This window comes from Cotesia typhae, unplaced genomic scaffold, assembly GCF_013202065.1.
Source record: "Cotesia typhae breed Kobodo isofemale line unplaced genomic scaffold, CoteBio_Ctyphae scaffold_45, whole genome shotgun sequence".
NCBI lineage: Eukaryota > Metazoa > Arthropoda > Insecta > Hymenoptera > Braconidae > Cotesia > Cotesia typhae.
In genome coordinates, this window is record NW_027423777.1 from 444,713 (window position 1) to 467,919 (window position 23,207).

At 29.7% G+C, this 23,207-nt stretch overlaps 5 protein-coding genes across 8 annotated transcripts; 2 read left to right on the top strand and 3 right to left on the bottom strand.

Moving 5' to 3' along the window:
- Positions 1-3,404: 3,404 nt before the first annotated feature.
- LOC141537009 (uncharacterized) lies at positions 3,405-4,735 on the bottom strand. Its single transcript, XM_074257848.1, has 2 exons — positions 4,365-4,735; positions 3,405-4,279 (listed from the first exon to the last, which is right to left on the bottom strand). The coding sequence occupies exons 1-2, from the start codon at positions 4,540-4,542 to the stop codon at positions 3,405-3,407; spliced, it is 1,053 nt and encodes a 350-aa protein (XP_074113949.1). The 5' UTR covers positions 4,543-4,735.
- A 5,563-nt stretch (positions 4,736-10,298) lies between these two features.
- Arl6 (ADP ribosylation factor-like 6) lies at positions 10,299-13,118 on the top strand. 3 transcript variants are annotated; one of them, XM_074257629.1, is made up of 3 exons: positions 10,299-10,575; positions 11,024-11,203; positions 11,308-13,118. In XM_074257629.1, the coding sequence occupies exons 1-3, from the start codon at positions 10,398-10,400 to the stop codon at positions 11,520-11,522; spliced, it is 573 nt and encodes a 190-aa protein (XP_074113730.1). In that variant the 5' UTR covers positions 10,299-10,397; the 3' UTR covers positions 11,523-13,118. The 3 variants fall into 3 exon arrangements, with proteins under 3 accessions (XP_074113730.1, XP_074113731.1, XP_074113733.1); XM_074257630.1 differs by having other exon boundaries at positions 10,299-10,482; XM_074257632.1 differs by having other exon boundaries at positions 10,299-10,482; positions 11,045-11,203.
- A 1,669-nt stretch (positions 13,119-14,787) lies between these two features.
- LOC141536858 (uncharacterized) lies at positions 14,788-16,719 on the top strand. Its single transcript, XM_074257633.1, has 2 exons — positions 14,788-15,086; positions 15,186-16,719. Exons 1-2 carry the CDS (start codon positions 14,868-14,870, stop codon positions 16,623-16,625), a joined length of 1,659 nt encoding a protein of 552 aa, XP_074113734.1. The 5' UTR covers positions 14,788-14,867; the 3' UTR covers positions 16,626-16,719.
- On the bottom strand, positions 16,671-18,345 carry LOC141536859 (uncharacterized). 2 transcript variants are annotated; one of them, XM_074257635.1, is made up of 3 exons: positions 18,068-18,345; positions 17,650-17,953; positions 17,337-17,453 (listed from the first exon to the last, which is right to left on the bottom strand). In XM_074257635.1, exons 1-3 carry the CDS (start codon positions 18,196-18,198, stop codon positions 17,424-17,426), a joined length of 465 nt encoding a protein of 154 aa, XP_074113736.1. In that variant the 5' UTR covers positions 18,199-18,345; the 3' UTR covers positions 17,337-17,423. The 2 variants fall into 2 exon arrangements, with proteins under 2 accessions (XP_074113735.1, XP_074113736.1); XM_074257634.1 differs by having other exon boundaries at positions 16,671-17,953.
- A 3,482-nt stretch (positions 18,346-21,827) lies between these two features.
- On the bottom strand, positions 21,828-23,174 carry LOC141537010 (uncharacterized). The gene is made up of 4 exons (XM_074257849.1): positions 22,871-23,174; positions 22,288-22,692; positions 22,063-22,212; positions 21,828-21,988 (listed from the first exon to the last, which is right to left on the bottom strand). The coding sequence occupies exons 1-4, from the start codon at positions 23,172-23,174 to the stop codon at positions 21,828-21,830; spliced, it is 1,020 nt and encodes a 339-aa protein (XP_074113950.1).
- Between the last annotated feature and the right edge of the window lie 33 nt (positions 23,175-23,207).

Below are 23,207 nucleotides of genomic sequence, written 5' to 3' on the forward strand. Positions count from 1 at the left end.
AACTGTACGTTGTTATCCTTTTCGAATTGATTCTAAAATTAGAACTGGTAAAAGAATGGAAGCACAAGCTGAAAAATTACGTCAACTAGAGAATAAAGATCAAATAAGAGGTGTGAAAGGGTATTCTATTTTATCTTGTTTACCGTTAATTGACATTGGAACATGTGTCATACCAGAATACATGCATTCGGTTTTACTTGGTGTTGTTAAGCAACTCATGACTATTTGGTTTGATAAAAAAGGTCCTTGGAATATTAAAAACAAAAGCGAAGATATTGATAAGTTTATGTGCAGTATTCGAGTTCCTCAATCTTTTTCAAGACTACCAAGACAGTTATCTCATTTTAAATTGTATAAAGCCTCAGAAAATTATAATTTTCTGTTATTTTATTCTCTTCCTGCACTTGTTGATCACTTACCTCAGAAATATTTAGAGCATTGGCTATTGTTAGTAATATCAATTTTTAATTTAGTCAGAACGACAATAACTCAAGATTATCTTGAAGAATCAGATAACTTGCTGCAGTTATTTGTATCTCAAATCGAAAGTCTTTATGGTGATAGAGCTTTGTCATACAACTGCCATCAACTTATTCATTTACCACTTTGTGTTAAAAGATGGGAACCTTTACGATCAACTTCTGCCTTTGTATTTGAAAACTACAATGGTTTCATTGCAAAATGTGTCCACGGTAATAGGAATTTTGGCCAAGAAATTGTCAATTGTGTTCAAATTGCTCAAGGCATCCAGATGTTGAAAAATCGTATAGCTGAACGAGGAAACGTTACTGCTAGAACTAATCAGTCAAAAAATTATGAACTTTTAGGGCATAACGTTATAAAAAAGAGCTTGATGTTGCGGAACGCAATATATTATTATCTAATGGTTGGGAATTTGAAAATTTATCTATTTACACACGTATTAAAGTTAATAAAGTTATTTATACATCTGAAATTTATAAAATTACAAAAACAAACAGTCATACAGTCCAAATAGATACTAATGTTTTTACTGTGTATGGTTCAATTAAATTTTTTGTTCAGAATCAAAATGATATTTTTATTGTGATTCGTCGTTTCAATGTAACTCATATCAAAATGTTTCATAATTCTTCTACTAAAAAAACCGTTGAGCATGTTATACCGATTGTGGAAACTAATAATTTGATGTTGTTGAATTTAAACGATATTAAATCAATGTTTCAACTTGTGCGAGTTAGTCATTATATTTGTAAACAACCTAATGATTTTAAAATGGTTTGGTAATGATAATGAATGTTTAAAATAAATTCAACATTTTATCTTTGATGTAAAATGGTTTATAAATTATATATGCTGCACTATTATGTCCAACGTTTCATAAAATAAACTTTTTTTTTTTTATTTCCACCACAGTATAATTATTTAAGACCACCAAAACAATAATTTAAAATTTTGAATTTGTAGAATAAAAAATGCAGTTTTTATTTTTTTATTGTTCACATAAAAATGTTTATGGTTTTGTTTCTTCTATCAAAAGGTTTATAAATTTATATAGTTATTGTAAGTTTACAAAATATTTTGAATATGACACTGTAATACCATATATATATTTTAAACTTAGTAATTTGATTTATCAAAAGTTGTCTTAGATTAAAAAAAATTCATCTTATTTATAGAGAGCGTATAAAATAAATTTTTTAGAAATGCAATATAGAAATTGATTTTATGATATATTTAATCTCATTATAACATCACATTTATATAAACAATAAAGTAAATAATGATTTCATTTGTAGACAGTAAAAGAGCAAACCAAGACATCTCATAGAAAACGTAACAAATTTTTTATTTCAGAATTATATGAGCTTAATGTTAAACATTATAATGCACTTTATGTGATTTCTAAAAGAGATGTTTTTTTTTTTAATTTTCAAATTTATAGTCTTATGGCAAAAATATTGGTCATTTAAAAAAGTCTTTTAATTAAAAGTTGTTCAAGATTTAATTTTATAAAAAAAAATGTCTCATAATTATTTCTCAGGACCATTAAGGAAACCGTAATTTTAAAATTAAGATTTTCATAATTAGCTAAAATTTAAACCATCAATTATAAATCTCAATTTTAGAATTACGGCGAAAAATATTATTGAGCATTTCAAAAATCATAAGTGCCATTTTTGCATAAAATTAAATCACCAGAAACTTGTGTTTAAAAAATTTTTCTATAAGACCAACATTTCCACCGGAATATTCAACATTTAAACCTCTTTCAATCGAAATTCAAGGAAAAATCTTGATCCTAATAAACACATACGATGAACTTATATATGTTTATAGCAACCAGGTCTAATCAAACCTAATTATATATGAACCCATACATAATCAGATCATAAATGGACGTATATATATGATTATGATTAAATTTTTTATTTCAGAATTATTTAAACGTAATGGTAAATATCACATTCTACTTATTGTGATTAGCAAAAAAAATTTTTTTTTCAAAGAAAAAATTTTCATAAACATCTGACCATGCAAACCTGATCAGATCTAATTATATATAGACTCATATCTAATTAGATCTAATTATATATAAACTCATATCTAATTAGATCTGACCATATATAGACTTATATATGATTATATATGGAGTTGTAACAGCCAGGTATGATCATATCTAAATATACATAGACTAATATATAATCAGGTCTGATCATATATAGGCTTATATATGGAGTTATAACAGCCGGGTATGATCAGATCTAATTATATATAGACTCATATATAATCAGGTCTGATCATATATAGACTTATACATGCTTATATATGGGGTTATAATACCCAGGTATGATCAGATCTAATTATGTATAGGCTTATATATAATTATATATGATCTCATGTATAATCATGTATAGTTATATATAATTTCATATATAATTATATATAATTATATATGATTATATATATGATCATTTATAATCATATATGATTAGACAAAATCTTTTTTCATCGGGTATATATATATATATATATATATATATATATATATATATATATATATATATATATATATATATATATATATATATATATATATATATATATATATATATATAAGCAACAAAATGAAATTTAAAAATAATAATTGTATGAGTAAATATTTAAAAAAAAAATCCGATCATTTAGCCAATAGCATTGAGTAATAAATGTATACTTACTCATTTTTTAGACATTCAATATCAATCGTCATTTTTTTTTTTTTAATTGAACTGATTTTAGACAACTTTCATTAGCGACTAATGTAAGCCAGGAGCTTGTGCATGGTGACAAGCTCCTGGCTTACGAAAACTAAATTTTTCGGGGATGACACCGATAAAAACTAAAGTAAGCTCTAATAACTCTTTGTAATCATCACGAGGCAGTTATGATGCAAGAGTTTCAGTCGCAAAAGTTCTAATAGATTCAATTTTTTCATTTGTCAAGATATTATCATTTTTCGGATCATCTAAACCTGTTTTGTAACTGAGTTTATTTAAATCTCCCCATTGCTTTTGGAATCGGATAAAAAGTGGAACATTAGGACCAACAGTATTTGGAAAAACAGCTTCGAAGACATATCTTAGGACTATTTCAAATATATGATGCTTACATGGAAGATACAACAAATCTCTTTCTAACAATTTTTCCAGTAATGCAGCAGCACCATTACGAAGGCCTAAATTTGAAGGAGTAGTGTCACAGCATATTGCTTTTACAGATATGTCGAATCCCCAGTCACATAATGTCTTATGAACTACAGAAGCTTGTGCCATTCCAGTTCCATCTTCACTCGTTGGTACACCTAACATAATTTCTTTACTTTCTGAAGTAATTATTACAGGCAATCGATGAACAGTTTCTGTATTTAACAAATTAGGTAATAATTTTCCATCCCAATGTACAACAATAGATGATAACTTTAAGTCTTGGAAATGTTTTTTTATTTCTATTGATTTTGACTCTCGCATAATAAGCCGACATCGGCGAATAGATGCTCGATTGACAATAATGGAATTAATATCCACTTCTAATAATTTTAAATCGATAAGCGACTGACAAATAGCTGTAGTTATAAACACAGCATCTCTGTCGCTTACTTTACAACGGTCAAAAGTAGCTACAACTCTTTCGTTGAGAATATTGTGAGTTCCTCTTATATTTCTTGATTTAAATTGGCCGGCAGTAGTTGGAATGTATACTTCTCCACTAGAGACTGATTGAGCACTTCCTTGGCTTGATAAGAGTTCAACGTTTTTGTCTACAAAAAGGATAATGATAAGACAAAAATATCTTCACTATAAAATAATAAAATATCAATGAGTAAGTTGATTATTATAATTTACCAAATAATGATTTTTCTTTTTCACTTTCCAATTTAGGTTTTTCGAAATCCAATTGTTTCTCTAATTTTTTAACACCAATTTCATCGTCATCGCATTTCGTCTTAATATTTGCAATAAAACCAATTCGTTCATCTGATCTCTGATTATTCAAGAATTCTTTGGAATTTTCATCAACCATTTCAAATACATTTGACGGTGCGATGTCAAATAATTTTTTAATGAACAGGAAAATTCATTTTGTTTTTTCACAGCAACTTCACTCCGATTTCTATGTTTAAGAAGTATGCGCCACTCATCATACAGTTTTTTCAACTTATCTCGACATCTTTGCACATCTTGAACGGGAATTCGAGCTTTCTTCCAAAACACAATAATTTCATCAACCACTGCAGCAACACTATCTGTGATAGTATTATTTAAAATACGTGTATAAAAAATAACACTTTCAAAGCTTGCAATTTCGATGGTAATTTGTTACCTACGATTTGAACGTCAACATCACCAATCAAAAAAATGTTTTGACGTAAACGTGATAACTCCATATTTAACTGATTACTTAAATATCGGATAAATGAACTCAAAAAATTTATTTATATATCAAAAAGGCATCAGTACTAGTAATTGAACGATTTTGATCAAGCTGAGAAATAAATGTAGGTTATGAGTAATCTGAGAATTAATTTTAGTGTTAGAGATTGAAGTAAAATCTAATAGATGGCGGCATGATCGGTTTCTAAAATGTTTTTAACCAGAAATCAAAATTTGAAATTGGAGTTTGTTGATATTTGTACCAATAACAATAAAAATCGAGACAATAGGTCCCGAATTTCTTTTGTATCCAAAAAAAGTTAAAAATCTTTAAAATGTTCGACAGTTCAGGCTAAACAAATGAATTGGTGTTACTATTATTCCAAAGTTACAGTTACTTTGAAAATTTTCTAAACAAAAAATCCAATGAGATTATAAAGAATAACCGGTTCATGATTTATGAACTATTAAATGACCAAAAAAACAGAAAAAACGATGAAAAAGATTATAGTTTTAATTTAGACCTCGAATAACTTCAAAACCGTTAGAATTATCAAAAATGATAAGAGACCTTTTTGTAGACCGTTAAATTTTGCATTAGAAAAAATATTTTTTGATGTGATTTGTTGGTTAGTTTATGACGTAAAAAATTCCAAATTAAAAATATAACTTTTCCCATGTTATTTTCCTTTAAAACTTTGACCGTCGGGGGGCGCGGGTTAATATTAAAATTAAGAGCTATAACTTGGCATGATTTTTTTTTTATAGATTTTGAACCGATTTTGAACTATCGTGAAAAAAAATTTCAAAAAACCCAACATAAGGACCACCCTAATATAGATATACAGTCTTGTAGTTTTCGTTTTTTATTAATTGCAATTAAACGACACTGAATTAATTAATCATTCGCATTCAGTAACCTACAATCGTCGATTAGAATTAAAAAAAAAAATTTAACTCAAATAATGGATTTTTTCACAAGTTACAATGTTTCCAGGTTTCACACATGACGGACAGGAAAATTTTTTGACCTATTTTGGTGTTTTTTTTTCAAATTCTATTGCAGTAAATCAATTTTTAAAAAAGATGGAATTAATCTTCATTAAATTATCTCGACAATAGTATGCAAAATATCTTGATTCCGTGAACTAACAAGGCTATAATAATAAAAATAGCCGCCAAAATGAGGTGAAAAAAATTTTTCGATCGTAAAGCACTCTCTGATGCTTCGCATCATGAGTCGTGCAAAATGACAAAACCGGCGTATCATTCCTCCATAAAATGTGAAGAGAAGAAGAGCCCGACATCACTAACCTCTCAAGATTCGATAAACTCCCATGCTTTGAAATCCCTCTGAAACCCCAGTTAGAACAAATTACACAAAACTTCGACATAGGAAAAAGAATAAAAAAGAAAGAAGCCAACGCTGAAGACTTCACATCTGAAATTACAAAAATTAGACCCAACTGGACTACGATATACACTGATGTATCTAAAACAAAAGAGGACCAATACATTGGAATTACTTTCACCTGCTCAAATCCAAGAATGGAAAAAAAATATAAAATAAGTTCCAACTTCAGCATAGCAGAAGGAGAAGCTCTAGCAATTCTCCAATCCCTCAAGACAATAAAAAACATGAATATAAGCAAACTCCTCATCTGTACGAACTCTGCAAGCACGCTAACAGCTTTCAACCACATTGGCCTGTCGGGGAAAACCAGCCCAATAATTCTTGAAATAAAATCTTTAATCAGCAGATTAAAAATGGCGGGTAGAGAGACGGAGCTCTGGTCGTGCCCAAGTCATCTAGGTATAGAAGGCAATGAAAAAGCTGATGAACTTGCAAATGAAGTCAGACTATCCAGCGAACTACTACACTGATAAAAAAATTGACGACTCAAGAGCCAAATTCTTGAACCAAGAATTCCATTTTGAAGAAAATTATTTTCTTGATTCAAGAGAATAAATTCTTGAAACAAGAAAATTCTCTTAGACCAAGAATAATTTCTTAGCTCAAGAATTTATTCTCTTGACTCAAGAAAATTATTTTCTTCAAAATCGGATTCTTGGTTCAAGAGTTTGACTCTTGAGTCAAATCAGTTTTTTTTATCAGTGTAGAGCTAAAACCTAACTACAGAATATACAGCCGCATGCTACAAAAAAAATACAAAACAGAAGACGAAGCAATCAGACACGATGACTATAAAAAATCCGGATCAACATATCAAAAATTTAAAACCTCACAACCAAACAATAGCAAAAAAGCATGGTTTGAAAACAAAAATCTAAAAAGAATCACCATAACATTAATAAACAGAATGAGATCTGGACACATATGCACCAACGAATACTTACACAGGATAAAGGTTAAAGACGACCCGACATGCGGCTGCGGACACGAAACACAAGACTTGAACCACATCTTCTTCTACTGCAAGCTAACAAAAACAGAATTAGAAAACTTATGCCAAATACTGAAACAAGAAAAAATACAGACACCCTATGACATCAGAAATCTAGTATTCACAGAAAACATAAAAATTCTCAACAGTATAACACAATTTGCCATAGACATCAGAAAAATGATCAACCTGACATACATAGTAATAGACGACGACAACAACGATGACAATACATGATTCAAACATCCGCGGGATTCGATCCCCCACCACAACTACACTAACCACACCACAAACATTGGCTGTACGGGACTCCCCAAAGGCCAGCTGAGTACAACTCAGCAAGGAAAATAAAAAAAAAAAACCTACGCAACTGCTGGTTGACTAGCGGGGACTTATACAAGTCCAGCACTGCGAGTTTTTAAAAAGGCGAGCATAGGCCAACGTCGGGTCTTTGTTAGTTAATTCGACTTCCGCGTTAAACTTGACGGGCCCGTGCCTTGTAAAAGTCCCTTATCTTAATTTGCGCTGCACTTAAGACGAGTTCAGACACGGTTCAACCGGCAGGCCACGTATTACTTATATAAATTAATCGTAGAGAGTCGTATTCTCAAAGTTCTAATTCGCTCTACACTTAAGCAAGAATCCGGTCATTAAGTTCATTTAAAATCTTTCAAAAGCTAAATTTACGCACTTTAACCTACGGAGGACTGGAGGACGTTAGCTCAAATAAATAAAATTCATTAATACAAATTTCAATTAAATACGATTGTGAAAGTGTAAGTTTTAGTGTTTATAAATAAATCCTAAAAAGAAGAAAAATCAGCTATTTTCATTCATAAAATAAGAAGCCCTTAAGATAAGCAGCCCAACTCCATCCTACTCCACCTGTTGCTAGAACCAACCGAAGGGCCCAATCAAAGAAGAGGCGCCAACAGCAGCCCCTGGAATCACGGATCCAGCGATAAGAAATAATCCAGCAAGTAGTAAGTCCATCTATCTACACTAAAAATCCCTCAGTCTCAAACGAAGGCGTACACTGATAGAAAATTTATGTTGACTCAAGAGATATTTTCTTGTTCTAAGAGTTTATTTTGGAAGACAAATGATTATTTTGCTTTAAGAATTTCTTGTCTTGATTTAGATTTTCTTGGCTTAAGAGCTAAATTATCTTCAATCGATACATTTAGTTTTTCAACCAAAATAAAATTATCGTTTAAAAAATTAAAAATAATTCATCAAAGTATACTTCAAAAACCAAATTGTCTTCAATTGTTGTACCGAAAAAAATCATTTCTTGGAAATAAGTAAATTAATGACTCAAAAAAAGCCATTCTTAACACAAGTCGGTAATATCTTGAATCAATGTTATCGCCTATCTTGAACCAAGAGACAAAAATTCTTGAAAGAAATATATCTATATCTAGTTTCAAGAGTTCAAATTTTGAAGAAAAAAAGTTTCTTGAATCAAGATTGTTTTTCTATCAGTGTAGTAAGTTCGTACGTCGAAAACGTCCCACATAAATAATTAAAACAACGGAATTAAATCCTCCGTTGGGTATTCTTTAAACTGTTAGTCCAAACCTCCACCGTTTACGCTACCGCTCTAAAAACGCCCTTGGGCATAACACAGAGCTCACCGAGATGAAAATGAAAAATTATTTATTAAATCAGTTAATATATTACTTAAATCTTAAATCTCATTTTTAACATTGTAATGTTATATTATCTAATTATATTATTTTCTAATTAAAATTTGATGTCTAATATAAATATAATTATCTTTGAATAATTTGATGATTTTTTCAATTATTTATGAGTAATTATAAAAATGATAATAGTAATTATTGATTTATTATTATTATTAATTAATAATTTACTACCTATTATAATAGTAATTAGTAATTTATTATAAGATTTGTTAAAAGCTAAATAATTAACTATAATAGTTAAAAATAATAACGGGACCGACTTTGCATTTATACTTGGACCACACATGACAGTCATGATGGATCAGTTTTGGTAAGACAGCATTGGCTCAACTCTGGTGAAAGCCTGGTGATCAAGCTTGGCCCAGTCATGGCAACCAACCGTTGCCCCATGTTATCATTCCAGATTTCCACCAAGGCTGGGCCAATTCTGACTTACAAGCTTGGGCCAGAGTTCAACAAAGTTGGGCCAAGCCTGGGCCCGTTGTTCTTTCCTATATGGGTTTTAATAGAAAAATTGATTTTTTCAAACATTTGACTTTTTTTTTTCAAAATTACGATTTTTTTTTAATTTGAATTTTTTTTCAATGTAAACGTTTTCTCAAGTCTGGATTTTTTTTCAAAATTTTTTCCAAAGTAATTTTTGTAAAATTACGATGGAAATCATTGCAAGTAAGGACATATTTGGTTTGATATGTCCTGATTCGACTTTTAAAATGCCCAGATCAGAATTTTATTCTCAAGAAGACAATCTTATTCAAATTATACTCTTACTTTAAAACTTTTTATCTTCAATTCGATCATTCATCAATCTTCTGTTAAAACGGAAAATTTTTCGTCTCAAAACAACTCTCGAAAACTAACAATGTAAATTTTTTTTTTCTTTTTATGAACGTCGTTTTTTTGTAAAATCATAACATCAGAATGTCCATCATAATTTTGTTAAATGAGAAAGTTATTGTTATCGCTACACCATTTATTAAGTTTTTCATAATTATTAAATTACAAAATAAAAAGAAAATATATTTTCCTAAACAAACTTTTGTATTGAAGCATAATTTTCAAGTTATGAAGTTTATAATTTTTTATTGTTATTTATTTTTTTAGCTGATATTAATTTTAAATCCATGAACTTCACATCAAAAATACATACGAACAAAAATTTATTCAAAGTAATATATTGATTATTTATATATATTCACTATAGCTTATGTTATTCAGGTACAGGTAATGTTACAACCTGTAAGAACTATACTGACTATACCTGTCATTATTGATTAAACTAACGTGAAAACACTCTTGTAATTCATGAACAAGTTTAATGTTTAGATCGTTCAGACGTTAAATTGTGACATAAATATAAACACAAATGTGAAGAGTGACGAAATTTAAGTATGAAATTATTTGATCGTCTCGTTCATGCACTAGGACTGAAGAAAAAAGAAGTTAATGTTTTAGTTGTTGGACTCAACAACAGTGGTAAGTCAACGGTGATAAATCATTTCAAACGCGAGGACGAGCGATGCATAGACATTGTGTCTACTGTTGGGTTTAATGTGGAAAAATTCGCATGTAAGTTTTGTGAAACCGTGTTGAGTGCTCTTTCATCGTTTACCTTATTTTTGAAGTAATTGATAAATTTAGATAATAAAATTTTCAATTCCTAAAAATTTTTAATGTTCTTTTTTTTTAATACAAATTTTATGGGTATGGTTCCGTATGGGTATGGCATTGTTCCATGAGATAATTAAAAAAGTCTAATCGTTTGATTACGGATTACTTAAAAAACAATGGTATTAGACGCGTATAATTTTCAAAAATGTGATTCAATACTGAAAAAAAAAAATTAATATTTTGTTGATGTATGACATAAGTTGGGAGCACCAATTATTGACTCTCTATTTAATTTTAGAATTTATTCAACAACAATCGAATATTTTTATACAATACTTTATCTTAAAGGAATTTTGTTTCTTTTTTTTTTTAAATCAATGAAACATAAATGTTCAATTTGTTGCAGTTAAAAATGTTCACTTCACAGCATTTGACATGTCCGGGCATGATCGGTACCGATCACTCTGGGAACATTATTACAAAGACTGTCAAGGAATAATTTTTATTATTGACAGCAGCGATAAACTACGATTGGTAGTCGTCAAAGAAGAACTAGATATGTTACTTCAGCATCCAGATATTGTTGGTAATTATTAATAACAAATGTTATTAAAAACTTACATGTTAATTCTTTAGAATTTTCACATTAAAAGTGTATTGAATACTAACAAATGCATTTATTTTTAACAGGACGCAAAATTCCGATCTTATTTTTAGCAAATAAAATGGACTTACCGGATTCATTAACGTCTGTCAAGCTTGTTGCAGCTCTAGGACTCGACAGAATCCACAATAAGCCTTGGCACATACGAGCTACAAATGCTGTTACTGGAGACGGATTACAGGCGGCTATTGAATGGCTCACCGATCAAATTCGTGATATTTATATCAATAATAAAAGATAATAGTGATGAAAATAAAAACCAGCAGTTTAAACTCCCATGTAAATACTGAATTTAAACGTTGATAAAATAATTACTAAAAAACATTCAATTACACAGAAAAAAAGTTCGATAAAATCCCGAGTCGAAATTAAAAAAGTGATTTGAGCCTCATGAGCCTCCTTTCTTTTGTTGTTGGGTTTGCATTGAAATTTAAAACTGTATTTTTACCCTCATCGGCCTAAAAATAGGCTGTGGAGGTCAAAATCACAGTTTTAAACGGTATTTTGAGCCTAAAGAGCCTCCATTGAGAGTCTGTAGGTTGATTTCATATTTTTATTTTTTAAAACATAGAATTTTTTCATAATAGAAAAAATTTTTTAAGTAAAAAACTGGACTTAGAAAACTATTAACTTTTATCTGTGCAAAAAATTTTTTTAGTACAGAGTTGAAATAAAAATTATGACTATTGTAATTAACGTTGCAACAATTTAGCAATCATCCATAAAATATACGGACGGTAATAAGCAATAACATCTCAACTTATATCTTTTCTAACGTTTATCGTTAGAATATTGGAGTTAATATATGGGGCAGAGCATTTCATGCCAAATCGACCACTTTTGACCCCATCGATTTTCGATTTTTTTGAAATTTTTGTATCTTTCTCTACCCTACAAAAAACACTTTTTAGAGACTTTTCGAATTTTTTTACCCAACCAAAAAAAAAAAAAAATTACGAGTTATTTAAAAAAAACTAGCTTTTTTTTATTAAACAGCCTTAACTTTTTTGAAAATTAACTTATTGGGATGTTTTTTTTTTAATTTCTTTTTTACAATCTCCTTTTTAGAAAAAAAAGTCAGAACAATAATTCGAATTCATATTCAACATTTTTTTTAAACTTGTAGAGGAAAACGAAAATTTGAGGATGATGCTCATTTTTGATTATCGATTTATTTTTTTTTTAAACCAGTATTTTCCGCGAATGTCTTGAAATTTTCAGTAGCATTTTTTATTCTCTCTATTTTCTGTTTTAGAAATGAAAAAAAAATTTTTTTCCTTCAATGTTTGTTTTTCGTTATACCACTCTGAAAATTTTTCAGCAGATTTAGAAAACTTCAAAATCCATGAAAAAAAAAATTTTTTTTAAAATTCAAAATGACAATCATCGATAAGATTGAATTACTTTCTTGTATTTTTTTTTCGAAAACTATTATCTAATTGTGAGAGAATACTCAAATTATCCGGAATTTAGGATATGTAAATTACTTAAACGTGTAAAAAATGAAGTCATATTCCATTCACAAGTCTACTGTTTATAAATCATTCCACAAAAATGTTTTTAGCTGTGTAAATGAAAATAAATTCAATCAAATTTTGTTTGAAATTAATTGCCTCAAAATTTTTGAGAGTTCATGCATTGCTCTAAAATGGATCGAACAACAATTTTTTAATTGTTTTATTTTTGCATGTAGTTTTGGAAAAAAAATACAAAAAAAAAAATTCCATGGTTTTTTTGATTTTTGATCTGACTTTATTGATAAAATAATTAAATCTTTTGAATGATTATTATTTTTATTTTTTTTCTTGGATTTTGAAGTTTTCTCAATGTGCTGAAAAATTTTCAGGAGAAATAAACATTTAAAAAAAAATTTTTTTTTTCATTTCTAAAAAAAAAAAAGGAAAAAAATGCCACTGAAAATTTCAGGAGATTCGCAGAAAATACTAAAGTATTTTAAAAAAAAAAAAAAAAAAATCGAAAATCAAAAATGGCAATCATCCCGAAATTTTTGTTTTTTTCCAAAAGTTTAAAAAAAATGTTGAATATGAATCCACATTATTATTTTCATTTTTTTCTCGAAAGTACATTTAAAAATAAGAATTTTCAAAAAAACAAAACATCCCAGTAAGCCAATTTTCAAAAAAGTTATGGTTATTTACCCAAAAAAAAAGTTATTTTTTTTAAATAACTCATAACTTTTTTTTGGTTGGGTAAGAAAATTCGAAAAAATTCTGACAATTGTTTTCAATAAGTTAGAGAAAGATAAAAAAATTTCAGAAAAATCACCATATAGATTTAGCTTATAACAATGATGAGATGTGAATTAGCTCATCGGTCATACGGTCAAAGGGTGTAGGGGTTAGTTATCAATCTGGCAAGCGCGCGGCTCAGGTTCGAATCTCGGTTAGAACACATTTTCAATTTATTTCTATAGTTAGCAAATGTTAGGTCTAAATTAAGAATCACACGTTACTGAACTTGCGATAGCTCTACACCAACAATAAAATAGAGATATGACACTGTCAAAATCCTTCTTTTATCATTTTTTATCAAATGGTATTTATTTATTTATTTATTCAAAAATTTAGACCCTGAAGCCGAAACTCCAGGTATATGAGCTGAACATAGCATGCCTCTAACGGCAGCCATTTTTATCTGGATCCATTTCTCTTTCCTTTCTTTCTCCTCGTCTACATTATATTAACAAATAAGAATCTTTTGTACGGTAGAGATGTAGGCTCAGTAGGCTCAATTTATGGTTCTAAAACCGTGATTTCGGCCTAACTTTGGTAAAAGCGAACAAAAATACCACTTGTAGGTTGAAATTATGGTTCTGATATACGCGTCATCGTAGTCGAAAAAATCTAAAACCATAATTTCAACCTATAACTCCTCTGGTAGGTTGTAGAGGCTCAAAATATGTTTTTAATTTTGACTCAGGATACCAATTTTAATTTCTAAATTCAATACATTTTTTACTGTAATCAAATAAAAATTTTTGCTTTTGTTCAAGATAAAAATTCTGCATAAATTTTTTCGTTTATGACTAAAACTGAGGATTAATAACATTATTTTCATTTTTTAAAGTAATTTTCTCGTCTGCAGTTTATTTAAATGAATAATAAAAGTAATAATATGATTAATTATACAAAATTGTTTAAAATAATTATTACGAATCACCCTCATATACAAACAATTTTTTGCAAAATAACTTTGGAATTCATTCACGGATAATAGAGAAAGTGCATGTTTTGTAATTATTTTTTTATTCGAAAGTTTGATAGGAATTATTAAGACACTTTAAGTAAAAAATTATTTAACAATTGATTTTTTACGTAATTGTCAATTAAAAATTATACTTTGAACATTTATTTTTAAATGAATGTGACGTCATTATATCGGTTCAGTAACGCCACCACGCGTCGAGTCAATGAAGCATCCATGTTTATGTTTTTAAAATAAATAAAAATAGTTAATATTATATAGGTTATATCTGTTTTGAAAAAATTAATTAGTGTGATTAAAAATTTTTGTCGACTAAAAAAATATTAGAGACAATTAATAATATTTGAAAAGCGTGAGCAAAATGGTTTCTAACAATTTAAAAGTAAATATTTCACCAAACCTAGAAAGTTATAAATATTGTTTTGTACCTTCATGTCGCAACACAACTCATTCTACTTCGGAAAAACTTTTTATTTCTGTTCCCAAAAGTGATGAAGTAAGAAAACAATGGTGTATTGCAGCTAATTGTCCTGATAGATGTCTTCGAACAGTGTCGTATTGTTGTGAAGACCATTTTAATGTAAGTAAATATACATAGATATATTTGACATAAATAAATATATCTTGTTAGCAATCGAATCACTCAGCATTTCTAACGATTTTTTATTTATAATTGCAGCTTAAAGAAGATTTAGAAAATTATTTTTATGTAAAAACGGTACCTAAAGCTCGAAAAATTAAAAAAAAAGGAGTTGTGCCTCGATTTTTTAATACAAGTAACACTTCAACAAAAACGAGTTTATTGAACTTGTCTGAATTGAGACTTCAGGATGTGGAAGAAGTGGAGAATATCAGTCCAAATGCTTTACATAAAGACAATAGCAATAATTTCAACCAAATGTATGGTAGTCAATCTGAAAATATAATTCAAACGGATATCACTGATTCAGTAAACGAAAATAGATCACAAGTAATATTATGCGATAAAAAGATACAAGTGAGACCTTACTATCGTAGCGCAGGTATTCAATGTCAGTTAGAAACTAATGTAATTAAAGCTCAAGTAAGATCCATAGCTTTATCACCCATTAAACAGTTTAGTTTATTGAAACCATCTGCAAAAATAAATACTTCAAATTCGTCGTCTGAAGTAGGAGAAAGTAGCTGTGGTCTCACAGAATCTATGGATACAAGTTCTTTCACTGAGCCTTCAACTTCAACAACCTCACAAGAGCTACAATCAAGACTTATATTATTAAAAAAGGATTCGTATAATGTTAACAAATCATTAATAGAAACTGATCCTTTACTTTTTGTCGGCATTGAAAAAGAATGTTATTTTATCATAGCAGAGATTGAAAAAATGTATCCAGTAGACTACGTTCTTCAAGTTTTTAAAAAAATCCGTTTAAATTGCAGTAATGCTATTTTAGCTTATGATTTTGGCATTTCTCAAAGCCAAGTGGGGCGGATTTTAAACAAATATACGAAAGAAATAAGTCAAATCTTAAAGTCGCTTATAGTTTGGCTACCAGCTAAAACAATACTTAAAAATTTATCAATACAATTTAGATTAAACTTTAATAAAGTTCAATCAATAATTGATTGTTTTGAAATAAGGATTGAAAAACCATCAAATGCCGTTCATCAATCAGCTACTTGGTCTGAGTACAAGAAAAGTAATACCATTAAATATTTAATTTCCTGTACACCGGATGGACTCATAAATTTTATTTCAAAAGGCTACGGTGGTCGAACTTCAGACACAATCATAGTCGAGAACTGTGGTTACCTGGATATTATACCTGATGGCATAACAGTTTTAGCGGATCGTGGATTTAAGAGCGTAGAGGCATTACTTCAGCAGAAAAATTGCACTTTGATGCGTCCACCAAGCGTCTCAGATGGACAGCAATCCACGGAAGCCGAAGTAATTTTGACTCGACAAATAGCTAGTTGCAGAATACACATCGAACGGGTAATTAAAAGGATGAGAGATTTCAAATTTATTGAAGGCCATGCTCTACTAGATCATAATTCTTTAAATATTCTTGATGATGTTGTCGTCATTTGTGCAGCTCTAGTAAATTTGCAATCACCGATTATTGCTTCAAGCTAAATAAATATAAAATAATAATATTAGTTATTAATTAATGCAATAAGATTATATTATATTGTAGAATTTTTGTATTCTATAACATTAAGTTTGTGAATTTTATTAAAAATATACAACGTATAAACATTTAAACATTATCTGTATTTAACATTATTACAGAGAAAATGTTTTTATGCCAAAATATCATTGCTTTGTGCATTACTGAGTTGATATAATTAAAATCAAAATTTTCCTGAATAATTGTTACTTTATTATTTTCTTTAAAATTATGATCAGCAACACAAAAGTAACCTAATTTTTTTTTGGCAAAAAACATTTGCATTTGGATTTGGGCTTTATATTTTGCAGTTATTTTTCCACGATTACAATAGTTTTTGAATGATTTTTCATTAGTTGGGCATTTTACTTCAACGACAAATGTTTCTCCTACACCATCTGGTGATGCACCAAACACTGGAAAGTCACTACTCAAAAATAATCCTGATTTTTGTATTGGAGAATTTATTGTACTTCTAACGATATCAATTACACTGTCTTCTAAGTCTCGGCCTCTTTTCATAGCAAATGTATCTCTTATTTTTCCTCCCATCAAAACATTGAATAAACTACCTCTTTCTGTTTTACATTGAGCTACATCATATAATTTGGATGCTGTAATTCTTGCATATCGCAGTTCATACCACAAGTGATTTTTACTTTGTTCCTGTGTGGCTTTTTCAATATACTTTAAATTTTCAGACGATAAAAAACTAGCACAATGTTGCAAAAAAGAATTAATGTTTTTCCTATCTCCTGAATATGTTAATCCCAAATGATAAATGGAGCATAACTCTAAAACAAATGGAGGAGACAAATGCTTGATTAGATGAGATTTTGAATAAGCTTGAGGTCCTGACTCTAAAATATTTTTTACAAATTCTTCGGGTTGAAATGATGAACTAGCATTCTTATTTTCATCATTCAGTTGTGACTGAGGTGACGACTTAATTATTTCAGTTAGCTCCAAAAACTTATCTTCTTTACCTACTCTGGCAAGTTTAGGTTTAACCCAATAAGCTTCAACAGAAGTACATGCTGGCTCTTCAGTACGGCGATTCAGCCACTTTAATAAAGCTGCAACATGTTTGCATCCACCTTGAGCTGCAGCACAACTGAGACAATGGGCATCTTCTATTTCTTGTTTCACTTCATTGACAGTAACAGTTAACATATACAGTTTTCCACGTATTTTATGTTCTGGACAAATTTTTGCTTTTACAAAACATTTATTCTTTCCCCTTTTTACTTGCACGTAACCAATAGCATGATCACTATAATCGAATCTGGACGACCTATTATTAAAATTAAAAAATAATTTGTGTAAGTGTAAATAATTTTAAAGAATTATAATTTAATTATTTGATGATTTTGTAAATATATTTTTAAATTTTTTATTATTGACTTACCGGTTCATTTTGACACCACTTGACTCCACTACATTATAACATGGATTTTCATAAATATATTTTAAAAACATGTCAAAATCTACTTTCGGCAGATTTTGAGATGTTGCTTTTGTAAAACCAACGTCAACCATATTCAATTTTAATGCGAAAATACTTCAGATTTTTATAAAAACAATTTATAATATCTCGTATTTTTGTTGTGATGGTTGTTTTTAAGAGGTTAAGTGAGACTATTTTGTTATGACACATGGAGAACTGAATATAGAAAATACAAGTGTATAGTACGATTCTGATTGGCTCTCACTCTCAACGGATATAGTGACGTCACAACCAATGAGGAATCGTTTTTATCGCGCCTGAATTTATTTATTTTTTATAATTTAATTATAAAAAAAAAAATTTGTTATTTGAAAAAAAATTTTTTAAACATGCTTCAAATTAATTATTCTTTCATATATATATGAATTTGTAAGGATAGTAAATTTATGCAACTTCTCTATTTTAGTTAAAGTACTTTCTACATTTATTCATCACTAATAATTGTGATATGCCCAGATTATAAATTTTATTCTCAAGATTTTATTTTATTCAAATTGTACTCTTATTTTAAGATTTTTTTGTCTTGAATTAGAGCACTCGGCTTATTAATTTGATCATTTTTAATTCTTTTCAATCAATATTTTTAAACAGGGTTTGTGCAAGACGTATACGTAGATGGAGACGCTACAAACGATAGATTTTGCACAAGGTTCTGCAACAGGAATCTTGCTCAAACACGTATTTCTTGGAAATATTCCTCGAAATCTATAGAGGCTTTCTAGATAAAATTTTTTTCCTCCAGTATACCGATACACAGAAAAAAGTAAACTTTAAAATTCACTCGGATTCCAGTTAATTTTTATAGTTCCAAAAAGTAAAGCGGACATCGGGGTGGCAAAAATATAAACATTACAGAACTTAATGTAAAAAGGGTAGAAGTCAGCACGCATGAGACAGTTTTAAGTGTAAATAATCCTTTTAAAATAATGAGTTAGAAAATCCGGAGGCACTGTCGTGCCTCAATCAAGCCAAGTACACGTTCAACAACACACATGAAATGTGTGTGAACGTGTAGGCGCGAGGCTACAGTGCCTTTATTCTCGAGTCAGATGTCAACATAACCTCACTTTATTGAGTGTGGCTATTTGCACTTACCCGTGCTGGCACGGAGCACGGGGAAAATGGTCATTTTACCCGATTTCGGCGCATGCGCACGGGTAAATTGCCAAATGCTCTGAAATCTGACCAACCCGTGCTCCCGTGCTTTCGCGCGTGCGCACGGGGTAAATTATCAAATGCTCCGAAACTTTGGCAAACCCGTGCCACCGTATTCCCGTGCCATGTACTCCCATACTCCCGTACTCCCGTGCCATTCCGTGCTCTCGTGCTTTGACGCGTGCGCACGGGTTATTTTTATAGAAGGCGCTAGAAAATTTACTAACTTTTTTTTTTAAATCTTAAATCCTGTGCCCATGAGAAAAATCACGGCACAAGGAAATTCTTTATGAGTGATACGTGGAATTAATTAATTAATCATAACTAACGCCGTTAATTACTATGGTATTATTTGCTATTATAATAAAATTAGATATTTTTTTAATATCTCTGATACTGAGAAATTGTAATTGTAATTAATAATGATAATGAAAGCCTAATTTTAAAATCTGGACTCCCGTGTTCGCCCAGGTAATTGCTTCCAAGTTATACACACGCAAGGGAATTTTTCTGTGATTAATTCTTCTTTTACGCTGATTAATTATGATTGTAAACTACACTACTAGTCATGGTAATCATTACGATAATTAATAGTTATACTGTTGCTTGATTTTTGAAGTGAAACTTCTTTAGGCGCATGAGGGTAAAATTGTTATGGATGAAACGCAATAATAATAATATAAGCATCACGAAGATGTGCAACGTTTTTGTCGAAGAGGAAGAGAGCGATTGAGAGAGATTCAGAAAGGGCGAACGTAGTATGAAGCACATAGCCATGGAGCGAGAGTAGGGAGCAAGCGAGTGAGAAAGATCGAGAGAGAGTAAGAAAGATCGAGAAAAAATACACGCTATTAGTTGATGTATTCGTTTAGTAGTTAAATATTAGAATATTTTACCTGAAAATTTAAATCAATATTCTTAGTAAATTTTGAAAAAAGAAAATTATGAACGAAGTATTTTTATCGTATTCCGAAATTGATCTCTTCATTTGAGAGATATCACAATTTTCTAAAATTATCAAAGAAGTCTTTTTCCAACATTCATACAAGATTTTCGAGCTTGACAATATATAAAACTCGTATTTCAAGTTTATAAATTTTCGAAAATCGGGAAGTTATTGGTATTACCCCGTTTTCCGAAAATCGATTTTTCATCAGATCTCGACGTTTTGAGGTCCTAGGAAGATTCCCTGACTATTCCCGCGATGGTCTCTCTCTCTCTCTCTCTCTCTCTCTCTCTCTCTCTCTCTCTCTCTCTCTCTCTCTCTCTCTCTCTCTCTCTCTCTCTCTCTCTCTCTCTCTCTCTCTCTCTGTGTGTGTGTGTGTGTGTGTGTGTGTGTGTGTGTGTGTGTGTGTGTGTGTGTGTGTGTGTGTGTGTGTGTGTGTGTGTGTGTGTGTGTGTGTGTGTGTGTGTGTGTGTGTGTGTGTGTGTGTGTGTGTGTGTGTGTGTGTGTGTGTGTGTGTGTGTGTGTGTGTGTGTGTGTGTGTGTGTGTGTGTGTGTGTGTGTGTGTGTGTGTGTGTGTGTGTGTGTGTGTGTGTGTGTGTGTGTGTGTGTGTAAACCTCTCATAACTTTTGAACGGCTTGATCGATTTCATCGCGGTTGGTGCCATTCGAAAGGACTTGACCAAACTTAGATTTTGAATACAATTTGGACCGATTCGGACCGGTAGATTTTGAGCAATCTAAAAAAACTACGAAAAAAATTTTTTCAAATGTGGTTTTTTTGGAATAACTTTTAAACGGCTTTATCGATCGATTTCAAAAATAATCAGCTCTTAACAGAAAAAAAAACCACCAAGTCGATCGCCACCAAGCCGGTCAAAATCGGTTGATTCGTTCGTGAGTTATCGTTGACAAAAAAATCGAAAAAAGTGATCTTTTCGAATTACATCAGAATTACCAGTCTGATCAATTTGAGTTGAAAAGTATATCATAGAATTTGAAAAACTCCGTCGAATAAGGTAAAGGACCATATTATGGAACACTCTATGAAAAGGAATTGTATATTTAACTGAGTTTTAGCTGAAAATAATAAATTAATTGAAAAAAAGGTGAGTACTTATGACCGTATTTATGGAACAGTATGAAGCAGCATGTACGGGTGTTTCATAAGGTATGTCCCAAATTATGAAACACAAAATAAATTGAAACATTAAGATTAAAAATTTTTTTTTTAGTCTTTAATTTGTTTATCCATAATATTAAATGTTGTTTAATATTTTTATCGACTGTTAATATAGTTATATTTGAAAATAAAACGAATTATCAAACAATAAATAAACATTGATTTAAAAAATAAGCATGACAAGAACAGTTTCGAATCTTTGGATGAATAATTAAAAAATAATGACAAGATTTATTTAAAATTTAACTATTTCGTTTCTTCTTTGATTTTTGCTGTATTGCTTTCATTTTATCTTGTAATTTTTCTTTTCTTCAGCTAGAAGTTTCTTCTCTTCTTGTAATTTTTTTCTTTTTTGTAACTTTTCTTCTTTTATTTTCCTATCATTTTCTTTTTTGAGTGATATTGCACCCACTGATCAGATGTACCAGCAGAAGGTAGTTTGGATTTGCCGGATGACTCCAGTTTAATCCTTTTTTCTTCGGTAAATAATTAGTTGGCATCTTAAATGCGTCATCAAAAGGATTCCCAGCATCGGTTTCAACTGAAAAATATCACAAATATTATTATTAAAGTTAGAGTTTCTTGTCAGTAATTTTTAAATATTATTTTACTAACTTTTATTAGCAGATATAGAGTCATTTTCTTTACCAATAACTGATTGACTAAATGTTTGACAATCTTGAACCTCAGAATATTTGTCAAAAGTTGTCGTAGTACAAGCAGCAGTAGAAACAGTTGTAATAGCAGATGTACTGTCAAGAAAATCTAAAAAAAAAAATATATTTTTATTCTTAAATCCATATCAAGTATGAAGGATTGTTTTTTAATTTGCTTACAAACCTGTTTGATTATCAACATCCAAAACATTTGATTCAAATATTAATTCATCACCAATGTTACGTTCCAAAACATCCGATAAATTTAATAAGTTTAAATTCTCACTTTGATCAGTACCTGACTGAGCTTGAGAGGCAATTTCTATAGGTTTATTATCTACTATAAATTCGTATAATACTTCAGAAGATACTGATGTGTCTATTTCAGGATTAGTTATGAAAGGAAGAAACTCTTCATTTAAAGAATGACTATGATCGTTAAGATTCATATCAGTGTTATTATTATCATTCGAAGTAGACGCTTGATCATTAATTAAATTATTTACGGGTTGTTCTTGTCTTACTATGTTTAAATTTAAATTTACCAACATCACTTCTTTGACAATTGGTTTACTTTTTTCATGAGAACCTAAATATCAAGTTATAAAAATATAACAAAAAATTTTTAAAATAAAAATATCAATATGAATATCTATAAAAAAAATCAACATAGAAAAATTAATTCATTAAAAAAATAGCTATTTATAAAAATTTTTATGTATACCGCAAAAATAATGATTGAAATAAGATGTTATTAATTTCTTTACCAGATTTTCCACTGATATCAAGCCAGTATTTATACAAGCCTCTAATTTCTAGATCTCTGGGCAATGTCTGATTTAACCAAGCAGTATTAAATTCTTCCAGAATATCCTTTGATAAATTGTTTTCGAAGGTTAATAGATGTTTTTCCTTATCTTCTGTTACTTCATCTTGTACATTTTCTTTAGTTACTGTTGTTTTAGATTTCTTTCTTTTATCAAATACATCATAGTCAACGGCAGAAGGATCGAAAGGATACAAGCCTGCAGCTTTGAATCCACTGATAACAGCATTTTTTTCTTGTACCATAGCATCCAATGCAAACTTTAGAACTAATGGAAA